Here is a 15,212-nt window from a genome sequence, read left to right as displayed (position 1 = left end):
CCCTAGCAGATTGCCTCCAATCCCGCTACCATTCACGAAGGTGCCCCCTCCTAACCCAAACCCGGCGACACCTCCCTTCCACCCCACAACCACTCTCCCCCATCACGCTGAAGTTCCTAAATATAATTGCCAACCCAGCCTCTATCGATGTCCCCGACTCTCCCCCCATCCCCGCTCACTTACCCGTCACCTCCCCGGAGGGGCCGCCGCTGAGTTCCCGCGGGCTGGAAGCTCTCATCACCTCGGAGCAACTCGGCGCCTGGAGCTCAGGCCGAGCGGGGAGACAGAACAGACTGAACGCCAGGACACAGAACGAGACGGGGAACGGGAACCGAGACATGGTGAAGCCGAGCTGCAGGTACCGGGGCAAAAGTTAAGGGGGGGAGCTCAGCCCTCGGTGCCGGTTACAAAGAGTCGGGTGGACGGCGTGGTGGCGGGCACAAAGGGCGGCGGGAACACGCGGAACTTAGCCAGAGCTCAGCTCGCTGAGTCCGCATCCATCACCAGCCCCGTCGGCTGAGTAGCGACAAACTACGGGCACTACGCCTAAGCCACGAGCGCATCGAAGGGCCGCAAAGGGACGGCAGCGTCGGTCAGTCGTTGCAGTCCGGTCCGGGAGAGGAGAACGCGCGGCCCAAGCCCAGAAAAGTTTCTTTCGCGGTCCCGACCCCAAACTTTATCGAACGGCCATTGGTCAAAGCTGGACGTCGATCAGGGGATCCTATAAGTTCATTGGTTAAAATATGCCGCGGGGTCGGACCTACTTTGGATAATGACTAGCACTTCCCATTCACTGGAGGAACCCCGCCGGTCTCCCTGCCGCCACTAAAACCCAATACTCGGTCTCACCTTGTCTCCAGCACCACTCGATCCCATGAGCCAACACATACGCGACCAGATTGTCCACCGCCTAACACAAACATCTGACTCCCATCTTCAACTCGACTTTCACTGAAGTGTTACCTCAACACCATTTTCCTTCGATTCTTTTCGCAGCTCCAGATACCCGTCTCTAGCTTGAATGACGGAATTTACTCAGCTCTTTTGAGCAGATAATTTTCTTCATTTTTAGCCCTTAATATCCTTCTCTTTGTGACCACACCTCCAGCCCCAGACTCCTTATTTTGTGGATAGCCCTGTGCAGGCTTTAAAACAAGAATATCGGGTATTTCAATGGGTACTTCTCATTGTTCTAAATAGCAGATACATTCGATTCAAGTTCTCCTCCTACAACTGACCTACCATTCCAGGAATTAGTCCAATGAATTTTCATTACATTCCATGACTTTTTTTTAGGAAAAAAGCTAAATTATAAACAATTGGCATCTCCCTAGAGCGAGGGGTTTAGATGGGGTGGAGTTTGTTGGGTATGTTCAGGAAGGTTTCTTGACACAATATGTAAATAAGCCTACAAGAGGAAAGGCTGTACTTGATTTGGTATAGGGAAATGAACCTGGTCAGGTGTCAGATCTCTCAGTGGAAGAGCATTTTGGAGATAGTAATCATAATTCTATCTCCTTTACAACAGCATTGGAGAGAGGAACAAACAAGTTAGAGAAGCATTTAATTGGAGTAAGAGGAATTATGAGGCTATCAGGCAGGAAATTGGAGGCTTAAATTGGAAACAAATGTTCTCAGAGAAAAGGAAGAAATGTGGCAAATATTCAGGGAATATTTGTGTGAAGTTCTGTATAGGTACGTTCCAATGAGACAGGGAAGTTATGGTAAGGTACAGAAACCATGGTGTACAAATCGAGTCAAGAAGAAAAGCTTACCAGAGGTTCAGAGAGTGAGGTTATATTAGAGATCTAGAAGATAATAAGGCTAATAGAAAGGAGCTCAAGAAGGAAATTAGGAGAGCCAGAAGGGGCCATGAGAAGGCCTTGGCAGGCAGGATTAAGGAAAACCCCAAGGCATTCTACAAGTATGTGAAGAGCAAGAGGGTAAGACATGAGAGAATAGGACCTATCAAGTGTGACAGTGGGAAAGTGTGTATGGAACCACAGGAAATAGCAGAGGTACTTAATGAATACTTTACTTCAGTATTCACTATGGAAAAGATCTTGGTGATTGTAGTGATGACTTGCAGTGGACTGAAAAGCTTGAGCATGTAGATATTAAGAAAAAGGATGTGCTGGAGCTTTTGAAAAGCATCAAGTTGGATAAGTCACCGGGACCAGATGAGATATACCCCAGACTACTGTGGGAGGCGAGGGAAGAGATTGCTGAGCCTCTGGCGATGATCTTTGCATCATCAATGGGGACAGGAGAGGTTCTGGAAGATTGGAGGGTTGCGAATGTTGTTCTTTTATTCAAGAAAGGGAGTAGAGATAGCCCAGGAAATTTATAGACCAGTGAGTCTTACCCTCAGTGGTTGGTAAGTTGATGGAGAAGATCCTGAGAGGCAGGATTTATGAACATTTGGAGAGGTATAATATGATTAGGAATTGTCAGCATGGCCTTGTCAAGGGCAAGTCGTGCCTTCCAAGCCTGATTGAGTTTTTTTAGGTTGTGACTAAACACATTGATGAAGGAAGAGCAGTAGATGTAGTGTATATAGATTTCAGCAAGGCTTTTGACAAGGTACCCCATGCAAGGCTTATTGAGAAAGTAAAGAGGCATGGGATCCAAGGGGACATTGCTTTGTGGATCCAGAACTGGCTTGCCCACAGAAGGCAAAGAGTGGTTGTAGATGGGTCATATTCTGCATGGAGGTCAGTCACCAGTGGAGTGCCTTAGGGACCTTTACTCTTCGTGATTTTTATAAATGACCTGGATGAGGAAGTGGAGGGATGGGTTAGTAAGTTTGCTCATGACACAAAGGTTGGAGGTGTTGTGGATAGTGTGGAGGGCTGTCAGAGGTTACAGAGGGACATTGATAGGATGCAAAACTGGGCCAAGAAGTGGCAGATGGAGTTCAACCCAGATAAGTGTGAAGTGGTTCATTTTGGTAAGTCAAATATGATGGCAGAATATAGTATTAATGCTAAGACTCTTGGAAGTGTGGAGGATCAGAGGGATCTTAGCGTCCAAGTCCATAGGACGCTCAATGCAGCTGCGCAGGTTGACTCTGTGGTTAAGCAGGTGTATGGTGTATTGGCCTCCATCAATCGTGGAATTGAATTTAGGAGCCGAGAGGTAATGTTGCAGCAATATAGGACCCTGGTCAGACCCCACTTGGAGTACTGTGCTCAGTTCTGGTTGCCTCACTACAGGAAGGATGTGGAGGCCATAGAAAGGGTGCAGAGGAGATTTAGAAGAATGTTGCCAGGATTGTGGAGCATGTCATATGAGAATAGGTTGAGTGAACTCAGCCTTTTCTCCTTGGAGCGACGAAGGATGAGAGGTGACCTGATAGAGGTTTACAAGATTATGAAAGACATTGATCGTGTGGATAGTCAGAGACTTTTTCCCAGGGCTAAAATGGTTGCCACAAGAGGACACAGGTTTAAGGTGCTGGGGAGTAGGTACAGAGGAGATGTCAGGGGTAAGTTGTTGTTGTTGTGTTTTTTTTTTGTTTACACAGAAAGTTGTGAGTGCGTGGGGTGGGCTGCCGGCAACAGTGGTGGAGCCGGATACGATACAGTCTTTTTAAAGACTTTTGGATAGGTACACGGAGCTTAGAAAAATAGAGAGCTATGGGTAATCCTAGTAATTTCTGAGGTAGGGACATGTTCAGCACAACTTTGTGGGCTGAAGGGCCTGTATTGTGCTGTAGGTTTTCTATGTTCTAATATCCCTCAATAGGCCTACAGCGGATTCAATCTGAAAGGCTCTCCACTCAGCCTTGGATCGCACAAAGCCCTACGTCAGGCTGCTGTTTATTGACTACAGCTCAGCGTTCTGCACAATCATACCTTCAGTTCTTAACAACAGGCTCCAAAACCCGATCCTCTGTACCTCCCTCTGCAACTGGGTCCTTGACTTCCTCACAAGTCCGAGTGAATCTGAAATAATATTTCCTCGCTGACAATCAACACTGGAGCTCCTCAAAGGTGTGTGCTGTGCCCTCTGCCCTCTCTACGCACAGTTGTGTGGCTAGGCACAGCTCAAATGTCATCTGTAAATTAGCTTACCACACAACTATAGTTCACATAAATTTCAGATGGAGACGAGGAGGCATACAGAAGCAAGAGTTCAGCCGGTTAAGTACAGAAGCAAGAGTTCGGCCGGTTAAGTACAAAAGCAAGAGTTCAGCCGGTTAAGTGGTGTTGCATCAACAACCTTGCACTCAAAGTCAGTAAGACCAAGTAAGATTGTGGACTTCAGGAAGAAGTTGAGGGCATACACAACAGTCCACATGGAACAATCAGAAGTGGAAATGGTGATCAGTTTCTAATTCCTGGGTGCCAACATCACTGAGGATCTACCCTCAGACAGACAGACAGACGGACGGATGGACTCTCCCCCTCTCTCCCCATCCCATAGGATGATGATGGTTCCTTTTAGTCAGTTAGTGGGGTTTGATATGTGCATCCTGGAGTGGCTGTACAGGCCGATCCTTGACAGGCACTATTTGCCACATATTTGGCAGGTGAGGCCCGGAGGGGCAGAAGCTCTGTTGTGGCACTTCCTGTGCCTTTCCTCTGTCGCCCCATTGAGCTTGTTCTCAGCAGTGTCCACACCTTTTCTGATGGCATCCCTCCACTGTGAGCAATCTTGAGCCAGATCCTCCCATGTTGATGGGGCAATGTCAGCTTTCTTGAGGCTCCTGTGCAGAACATCCTTGTACCGTAGTCGCTGGCCTCGTTTTCGGGTACCACTGGACAGTTGGCCGTACAAGGTGTCCTTGAACAGTCTTCCGTCAGGCATTCTGACATGTCCTGCCCAGCGCAGTTGGGCTGACATCACCAAGGTTGAAACTGCTGCCGTTCCGGCTCGAGAGAGGACCTCGGTATTGGAGACCTTGTTTCATCAGAGAACGTAGGTGACACTGCTGCAGTTGGTCAAGCTGGCGTAAGTGTCTCTGATATGGGCACCATGTCTCATATCCGTATAACAAGGTTGATATGACAACAGCCCTGTATACCTTGCACTTGGTGGCCAACTTGATGTGTGACCAAACTCGATCTTTCAGCTGACCAAAGGCAAAGCAGGCTTTTCTGGTTCTTGACTCAATCTCTACATCCAGAGAAGCTGAGGATGTTATTATGCTGCTCAGGTAGCGAAACTTGTTGACAGCATTGAGACAAGTGTCATCAATGAGGACAGTTGGTTCTTCGTAGCTTGAGCCAGGAGCCAGTTCGTACAAAATTTACATCTTTTTCAGGCTGATTGTCTGTCCAAAGCTTTTGGCTGCACTGGCAAAGCCACTGGTGATCTCCTGTAAGTCTTGAGAAAGTGGGCAACCAGTGCACAGTCATCAACAAACCGTAGCTCATGTGCCACAATGTCCATGACTTTTGTTTTTGCTTTCAATCTTGCGAGGTTGAGGAGCCCGCCATCAGCCCTCGTTTGTAGGAAGACCCCTGACTTCACGTCTGATGTGGCATCTTGAAGAACAGCAGCGAAGAATGGTCCAAACAGAGTAGGAGCCAGAACACAACCCTGTTTTACACCATTGCTGATGGGAAATGGGTCTGATAACTCACCACACATGTTGATGAGGTCTTCCATGCCTTCATGGAACTGAGGGATGATGCTGGTTAGGCGTGGGGGGCAACCGAATTTTGGTTGGAGCTTCCACTGACCACCTCTACCAACAGTGTCAAATGCTTTGGTTAGATCAACAAATATGACAGAGACTAACTTTTTAGTGTAATTACAAAAGCACGACAGCAGCTATATTTCAGTAGGAGTTTGAGAAGAATTGGTATATCATCAAAGACGCTCGCAAATTTCTACAGATGCACGATTGTGAACATTCTAACTGGGTGCATCACCAGGCAGTGTGGATGCGCCACTGCACAGGATCAAAATAAGCTACAGAAAGCTGTAAACTCAGCCAGCTCCACCATGGGTACCATCTTCCCCAGCATCAAGGAGACTTCAAAAGGCAATGTCTCAAAAAGGCACTATCCATCATTAAGAACCATCACTCAGCACATGCCCTCTTCTCATTGCTACCATCGAGATGGTGGTACAGGAGCCTGAAGACACACTCAGCATTTCAGGAACAGCTTCTCCCCTCTGCCATCAGATTACTGAATGAACAATGAACCTATGAACACTATTTCACTAACAAGAGAAAATCTGCAGATGCTGGAAAACTATGGATCTATGGAAAAGAGTAAACAGTCAACATTTTGGTCAAGATCTTTCATCAGGTCACTACTTCACTTTATTCATTTGCTTTTTTTGCAACATTTAATTTGTGTGTGTATGGGTGTGCATGAATATATAATATTGCAGTGTATTGCTGCTGCAAAACAACTCATTTCATGAGTACTTCCTAGAACACAAGAGAATGGGGGAGATCTTGTAGGAGGATACAAAATTATGAGTTAGATAGAGTGAATACAAAGTCTTTTTCCCCCACTGAGGTTGGGAGACTAGATCTGGAGGTCATAGGTTAGAGTAAAAGGTGAAATATTTAAAAACAGGTGTGGTTAACCTATGGCACACATGCCCAAGATGGCATGCACAAATATTTTGCAGCATGCGGCAGCCAACATTTGATTTTTTTTAAAGCCCACCATAAGATTACAATCTTTACTGCCAAATGAAGCAGCAAATGATTATTTGCAACCTGAAACCAGTGAGATGTTCTCACAGGAAATATCTCAGGGCAGCCTGGCACCAGTGTGACAGTCGCAAGAACACATGATATTGGATGATACAGTCTGAACTCCTCACAGACCTGGCGTACACTTCAGCATTTGGACGGTGAGTTTCAATAGCAATACTATTTAGAAATGATGCATTTTCAATCGTATTTTTAAAAGATTAATATTTTTGATATTTTCAAAAATACTTTATTTGTTTCAATTTGCCTCTATTATACCTTTATGAATAGTAAACATATCTCTAAGTCATTGAACATGTAGTTCGGCTGCACATCTATTCATTGAGCCCTTATTATTTTTCAAGGTATTCACCTCTCATTCTTGTAAACTCCAGAAAATAAGAGATCTATTCTTTTCGATCTCTGTTTGTAAAACAAGCCTACCATCTGAGAAACCAGTCTAGTAAACTGTCACTGCATGCCCTCTATGGCATGTGTAAACTTGTTTTAGGCAGCAAAACAACAGTGTAGGCTCACTGAAGCTCGATATAATTGTAATATAACATGTTTACTCTTACAACCAAATGTTTTCATCATTAAAACTAACAAATTTGCAGCACCTGAGTATTATCTGTGTGACATGGCCACTTACGGCCCAATTCCCAGTCTCTAACCTACGCTCCAATTCTGTTTTTGAATGATAGGTGACTTCATATTTTTCCACATTATATCTTATCTGTCATACAGTCAAACAACAATTCACTTGTTTAGCCTTGAGGCCTCTTTGCATCCTCCTCCCTAAATAGTATCCTCAACTCCATTTAATCCCCCCTGGTTCAGTCCCTTCTCATCTATATCAGTCACACTTCACACTCTCGATCTCTTCAACAACTTTAAGTTCCCTGGCCCTGATCACCTCATTTTCACCATGGATGTCCAGACCCTTTACACATCCATCCCCAATCAAGGCGGCCAAAAGCTTTCCACCTTTCTATACAAAAGACTTAACCATCACCTCTCTCCTTTATTGGGCAGAAGTGGTCCCCACACTCAACTCCTCCTTTGGCTCCTCCCACATTTTCCAAATCCAAGGGCACGAGCACCCCCAGTTACGCCTGCATTTTGATTAGCGATGTAGAACAGTCCATGTTCCAAGCCTTCACTGGTCACGCTCCCAAACTTTCTGCCCCACATTGATGACTGCATAGATGCTGCTTAATACACCAATTCTGAGCTCAATTTCATCAACTTGTAAAAATTATTCTCCCTTTTCTCAATTCCTCCATATCTGAGAGGCTCTCTCTCCCAAAATATTTGAGATATCCACCTTCAAAGAACAGGATTCCCTTCCTCTGCTCTTGACACTGCCCTCACTCACATTTCCATTTACCAGACATCAGTCCTCACCCCAGCTTTCCACCACCTCAATAGGGTTAGAGTTCTTCATGTCCTTACCTAGCAGCCCAGAGTCAACATAACATTCTCCACAACTTCCACCATTTTCTACAGGGTAATAGCAGCAAATACATTTTACCTCCACACCCTTAATTGTTTTCTCCATGATTCCCTTATTAATTTGTCTTCCCCCCCCCCCCACTGATCTTCCTACTGATACATGAAACGGGACATTTCTCTCAGTATTAATGACAATACAGAGGCTGCAGATTGACTATTAGGCACAGGAGTAGAATTAGGCCATTTGACCCATCGAGTCTGCTCCACCATTCCACCATGGCTGATTTATTATTTCTCTCAAATCCATTCACCTGCCTTCTCCCCATAGCCTTTGATGCATGACTAATCAACAGCCCATCAATCTCCACTTTAAATATACCCAAAGACTCAGCCCCCACAGCCACCTGCAGCAATGAATTCCACAGATTCACCACTCTCTAGCTAAAGAAATTCCTAATCTGTTCAAAATACACATCTCTCTAAACAGGCACTCTTCTATTCTGAGTCTGAGCCCTCTGGTTCTATATTCCTCCCCACTCTCCAACATCCACAGTACCTAGGCCTTTCAATATCAATAGTTGTAACATTCTTCTGAATTCCAGTGAGTACCAAACCTTCCTCATACATTAACCTTTTCATTCCCAGGATCAGTCTTGTGAAACTCCTCTGCACCTTCTGAAATGCTAGCACATCTTTTCTTAGATAAGGGACACAAAACTGCTCACAACAGAGTTCTGACTAATGTCCAAACAGCAGCATTATATCCTTGTTTTTATATTCTAGTCCTCTCAAAACCACAAGTGTCTATTGTCAATTCATAGAAGGATGTTCCACTAACAGCACCAGCACAAATGCAGGGCTGTTTCTTGGAGGATACAATTACAAGATTGAATTCAAGAGGACAACTAATCATGGAAATACTAGTGGATTGTTCCATTTATCTTTGGAAAAGGAAATACCTGAAGAATTTATAAAAGGGGACATTCCTCTTTAAGTATTATCCCTTATGCAAATTGAAAGCCTCCCTATGATCCAAAGGGAAAACAGAAGAGACAGAATACTGTCTCAGGTCCACATGTCAATCCAAAATGCCTGGAATGTGTGGCAGAAATTTTAGTTCCCCCATTTTTACCAGTGCTGGAATGAACTTGTTCTTGTGGGGATTGAGAGTTGTTGTACCATCCAAGCTGAGAGCTAAAGTGTTGGAGGAGCTACATGTCAGTATGCTAGGCATGGTCAAGATGAAAGCATTTGCTCAAAGGTTTGTCTGTTGGCCTGGGATAGATCAGCAGATGTGGCAGCTTGCCATGCACTCACTGACCAGGATGCCAACATGTCCAGAAGGTGCCAAGTGTACCTCTCCATACCTGGGAACAGCATGCATTGCCCTAGCAGATGATTCATGTGGATTCTGTTGGACCATCCATGGGCACAAATTTCCTGCTACTAGTGGATGCAGCCACAAAATGGTTAGTACTGTTCCCAGTACCTCCACTACAGCCTTGTACACTTGATGTATTGAAACCCTCTTCTCAAGGACTGGTGATCCAGCACACTTAGTGACAATCGACCAGAGTTTAGTACATAACAGTTTGTCATTCCTGAAAAAAATGGATTAAGATATTACCACCACCCAGCTACTAATGGTTTGATGTAAAGGTTTGTCCAGAGTATAAATGCACTGTGAGCAATGTCAGTATAGCACACTACGCTAACTCTGAATCAGAAGCTCATCAATTATCCTCCCCTGCATATTGCAATGCAGCATACTGCACAACCAACTCACCAGCTATGCGTTTCTTGGATCGTCGCCTGCACTCGCGCTTGGATCTCCTCAAACCCAAAGTCAGGAATATGCAGAACAGCTGAGACAAATTGAGTGCTCCTCAAACAAAGAGGATTGATGTTTCACACCTGGACAAGTATTCCTTCTGAGGGTCTACAAAGGTGATCAAAAGAGTGTACTTTAAAAGATTAAGGACAGGACTGGTCCACTCTCTGACAAAGTGGAGATTCCATCTGAATCCTTCTGCAGATGACAAATTGACCAGTTGAGGAGAGCAGAGTGAAATGTTAAAGGAAGGTGGCCAGAGCTGTCAAAACCACTTGCTGCACTCTCACAATCAACCCCCACAAAGGACCCAGAACCTGAGATTCTTTCACAACCACAAGCCTCACCTGCTAAGCGGAGTGATGACACCCCCCCCCCCCAAGTCAAGAAAGACATTATCCCACAAGCACAAGAAATCCTTCCCAGCAATCAAACCTTTAGGCCTGAATGGGACAATGTAAAATTCACTATGTTGTGCATGTCTATATGGTAGTTGTATAATATAGTATACTGCATGTGTATGTAATACATAAATATAAAATTACTGGAGAGCAATACATTACATATGAGTTGAGACATTGAGTTGGAGTGTATAGCCAAGCAGGTTGTTGTCTAGTTAATATTCAGTAATACTGCAAATACATTGTTTGATTAAGCATTTTTTATTTAAATAATTCATTGCAGGTTACACGATTGGCAAACATCATAACACCACGTCATGTGTTTGCCTCACTAAAATGGAAAAAAAGTACATTTATCTTGTGTTTCCGCATGTTTTTCTCTGAATCAGTTTTGCTTTGGGAGTTACAAAGACTACATCTTTATTTCTACCAAAGTACATTACAAAGGAAGAATTGGTAGGCAAATTGAAAGGTCTTAAGGTGGGCAAATCACCTAGACTACATCCCAGAGTCCTGAAAGAGGTTGCTGAAGAGATCGCAGATGCATTCGTCATGATCTTTCAAGAATCACTTGATTCTGGTATGGTCCCAGAGGACTGGGAAATTGCAAATGTAACTCCACTTTTCAGAAGGGAAGACAAAAGAGAAGAAATTATAGGCCAGTTAGCCTTACAGTGGTTAGGAGATTGTTGGAGTCCATTATAACAGACGAGATTTCAGAGAACTTGGAGATTAATGATAAAATAAGTCAGCATTATTTCTGAAAAGGGAAGTCATGGCTGATAAATCTGTTGGAATTCTTCGAGAAAATAACAAGCAGGGTGGAAAAAGGAGAGGCCGTAGATGTCATTTAGATTGTCAGAGGCATTTTATAAGGTGCCTCACACAAGACCGTTTAAGAGGATAAAATCCAATAGCGTTGCAGGAAAGACACTGGCCTGGATAGAGGAATGGCTGGCAAGCGGGAGGCAGTGATTGGGACTAAAGGGGGCCTTTTCTGGTTGGCTGCCAGTGACTAGTGGTATTTCTCAGGGTACAGTATTGGGACTGCTACTTTTCAGATTGTTTGTCAGTGATTTGGATCATAGAATTATGGCTTTGTGGCAAAGTCTGTGGATGATATGAAGATAGGTGGTGGAGGGGGTAGGTAGTGCTGAGGAAGGAATGCGATTGCAGGTCTTGGACAAGTTGAAAGAATGGGCAAAGAAGTGGCAGATGGAATAGTGTTGGGAAATGTTGATAATGCATTTTGGTGAACGGATCAATAGTGCAGACTATTATCTAAATTTGGGGGGATGTGGGAGAGAGAGAAAAAATGCAAAGAGGGCTGGAAAAGGACTTAGGTGTCCTCGTGCAAGACTCCCAGAAGGTTAATTCACAGGTTGAATCTGTGGTAAAGGCAGCAAGTACAATGTTGGCATTTATTTCAAGGGGAATAGAATATTTTAAAAAACAAGGCAATAATGCCGAGTCTTTATAAGACACCAGTTAGGTCACACAAGTATTGTCAACAGAGTTTTGGACCCCTCATCGCAGAAACGATGTGTTGTCATTGGAGAGTCCAGAGGAGGTTCATGAGGATGATTCCAGGAATGAAATGGTTAAGACATGGAGCATTTCACAGCTTTGGGCCTGTACTCACTGGAATTTAGAAGAATGCATGAGTAGCTCATTGAAATCTACTGAATGTTGAAAGGACTAGATAGGGTAGACGTGGAGAGGATGCTTCCTATGGTGGGAGTATCCAGAACTAGAGGGCATAGCCTCAAAATTGAGGGGTGACCCTTCAGAACAAAGATAAGGCAGAACTTTTTTTTTTAAGCCAGAGTAGTGAACCTGTGGAATGCTCTGCCACAGACTGCGGAGGCAGCAAAGCCCGTACGTATATTTAAGACAGAAGTTGACTGTTTCCTGATTGGTCAGGGCATCAAAGGGTATGGTGATAAGGCAGGTGTATGGGGTTGAGTGGATCAGGATCGGCCATGATGGACTGGTGGCTCAGACTTGATGAGCTGAATGGCCCAATTCTGCTCCTTTGTCTATGGCAGCCATGCTTCACTATCAGATGAACTCAATGTCTCTATGCATGCTTTGAAAGGGAGAACACAACTAGATCTGTGAAGATTCCTGCTGCACCTGATGACCCTGTGATCTCCATCTCAGAGGCCGATGTTAGGCTGACTTTAAAGAGCATGAACCCTCGCAAGGTGGAAGGTCCTGATGGAGTACCTAGTAAGGCTCTGAAAACCTGTGCCAGCCAACTACCGGGAGTATTCAAGAACATTCTCAACCTCTCACTGCTACAGGCAGAAGTTCCCACTTGCTTCAAAAAGGCAACAATTATACCAGTGCCTAAGAATAATAATGTGGACTGCCTTAATGACTATCGCCCAGTAGCACTCACATCAACAGTGATGAAATGCTTTGAGAGGTTGGTCATGAGTCGACCGAACTCCTGCCTCAGTAAGGACCTGGACCTACTGCAAGTTGCCTATCACCACAATAGCTCAACAGCAGACACAATCTCAATGGCTCTCCATAGAGCTTTAGACCACCTGGACAACACAAACACCTACGTCAAGATGTTCATCGACTACAGCTCAGCATTTAATATCATTCCCACAATCCTGATTGAGAAGTTGCAGAACCTGGGCCTCTGTAATTGGATTCTGAACTTCTTAACCAGAAGACAATCTGTGCGGATTGGTGATAACATATCCTCCTTGCTGATGTAAACACTGACACACCTCAGGGGTGTGTGCTTAGCCCACTGCTCTATTCTCTCTATACCCATGACTGTGTAGCTAGGCATAGCTCAAATACCATCTATAAATTTGCTGATGATACCACCATTGCTGGTAGAATCTCTGGTGATGAGAGGGCGTACAGGAGTGAGATATGCTAACTGGTGCAGTGATGCTGCAGCATCAACCTGGCATTCAATGTAAGACGAAGGAACACATACCAATCCTGAGGGATCAGAAGTGGAGAGAGTGAGTAGCTTCAAGTTCCTGAGTGTCAAGATATCCGATGATCTAACCTGGTCCCAACATATCGCTGTAGTTATAAAGAAGGCAAGACAGCGACTATACTTCACTAAGAGTAGGAAGAGATTTCGCATGTCAACGAATACACTCAAAAACCTCTACAGTTGTACCATGGAGAGCATTCTGACAGGCTACATCACCATCTGACATGGATGCACTACTGCACAAGATTGCAGTAAGCTCCATCATGGATAGTAGCCTCCACAGATATCTTCAAGGAGCACTGCCTCAGAAAGACAGCATCCATTAAGAACCCCCATCACCCAGGACATACCTTCTTCTTATTGTTACCGTCAGGAAAGAGGTACAGAAGCTTGCAGTCACACCCAGCAATTCAGGATAGCTTCTTGCCCTCTGTCATCCATTTCCTAAATGGACACTGAATCCATGAACACCACTTCACGTTTTAAATCTGTTTTTGCACTACTTTTAAAATTTAATGTAAATATACAAATTTTATATATACATACACAAATTGATATACTTATTTTTTCTGTACAAGGAACTGTACTGCTGCCCACTAACAAATTTCTCATGAAATTAAACCCAATCCTAATAATTCACAAACCCAACCACAAAGCTATCAATTCCATCATCCCAATCAACATATAACACGAAAAGCAGTCTCAACACTAGTCTCGAGCATTCAACCAGAAAAGGCCTCCTTTGTTCACTCTTTGCCTTCTGCCAATCTTCTATTCATGCAATTCTATGCACTCTTATCTCAAGCAGCATCATGTCTTGCACCTTGTCAAAAGGCCTTCTGAAAATCCAACTAAAGAACATGCACTGACTCTGTCAGTCCTATCTGATATTTCCTTAAATATTTTTAAGAGATTTTGAAAGACAAGCTTTCCTCTCAAGGAAACCATACACAACCTTGATATATTTTATCATGTGCCTCCAAGTATCTCAAATTCTCATCCTTAACAATTGACTCCAAGGTATTCCCAACCACTTAAGTTAGGCTAACTGGCCAATATTTTTTCTTCTACTTTTCCCCTTCTTGAAGAGGAGTGCCATTTGCAATTTTCCAGTACCCTGGAAACATTCCAAAATCAAATGATTCCTGAAAAAAATCATCACCAATGTCTCAAAATAATCAAGATCTCCTTGTAATTTATTGCAACCTGTGTCACTATCAACAAAACTCCCAAATATGGCATCATCAGCTGTGTGTTAACCTTGTCATATACATTCACATCCGCATTATTTACACACAATGATAGGGGATAGGAACCAGAGTCAGTACTCAGATTAGGGCAAAGAGAGAGAGAAAAAAACAAGTCAACATGCAGTTAAGACTGCCAGAAAGGGGAGGCAGATTACAGGATAAAATTGCAACCAGCAGGGTATCAGTGCAATAGGGATGCACATTAAAAAGATCGTAGCAAATATACTCTTATACCTTACCACCACTCAGGGCCCCAAACAGTCCTTCCAGGTGAGGCAACACTTCACCTGTGAGTCGACTGGGGTGATATACTGCATCCGGTTCTCCCGATGTGGCCTTTTATATATTGGCAAGACCCAACGCAGACTGGGAGACCGCTTTGCTGAACATCTACGCTCTGTCCGCCAGAGAAAGCAGGATCTCCCAGTGGCCACACATTTTAATTCCACATCCCATTCCCATTCTGACATGTCCATCCACGGCCTCCTCTACTGTAAAGATGAAGCCACACTCAGGTTGGAGGAACACCACCTTATATTCCGTCTGGGTAGCCTCCAACCTGATGGCATGAACATCGACTTCTCTAACTTCCGCTAAGGCCCCAACTCCCCCTCGTACCCCATCTGCTACTCATTTTTAT

At 44.3% G+C, this 15,212-nt stretch overlaps 2 protein-coding genes across 5 annotated transcripts in view; one reads left to right on the top strand and one right to left on the bottom strand.

Moving 5' to 3' along the window:
* The window catches only part of gpc4 (glypican 4), a 183,150-nt gene extending 182,491 nt beyond the window's left edge, over nucleotides 1-659 (bottom strand). For all 3 annotated transcript variants that reach the window (XM_072271108.1, XM_072271109.1, XM_072271110.1), the window contains exon 1: nucleotides 184-659. In XM_072271108.1, the coding sequence (XP_072127209.1) occupies nucleotides 184-340 (157 nt within the window). In that variant the 5' untranslated portion in view covers nucleotides 341-659. The remainder of the gene's footprint in view (nucleotides 1-183) is intronic.
* ccdc160 (coiled-coil domain containing 160) overlaps nucleotides 195-15,212 on the top strand; it is a 38,900-nt gene continuing 23,882 nt past the window's right edge. The window contains exons 1-2 of one of the 2 annotated variants that reach the window (XM_072271115.1): nucleotides 195-358; nucleotides 6,715-6,825. The gene's annotated coding sequence lies outside the window, so the exon portion shown is untranslated. The remainder of the gene's footprint in view (nucleotides 359-6,714; nucleotides 6,826-15,212) is intronic. The other variant, XM_072271114.1, reaches the window with a different exon arrangement.

The sequence above is a fragment of the Mobula birostris genome, chromosome 10 (assembly GCF_030028105.1).
Source record: "Mobula birostris isolate sMobBir1 chromosome 10, sMobBir1.hap1, whole genome shotgun sequence".
NCBI classification, from domain to species: domain Eukaryota; kingdom Metazoa; phylum Chordata; class Chondrichthyes; order Myliobatiformes; family Myliobatidae; genus Mobula; species Mobula birostris.
This window is presented reverse-complemented; position numbering and strand designations above follow the sequence as displayed.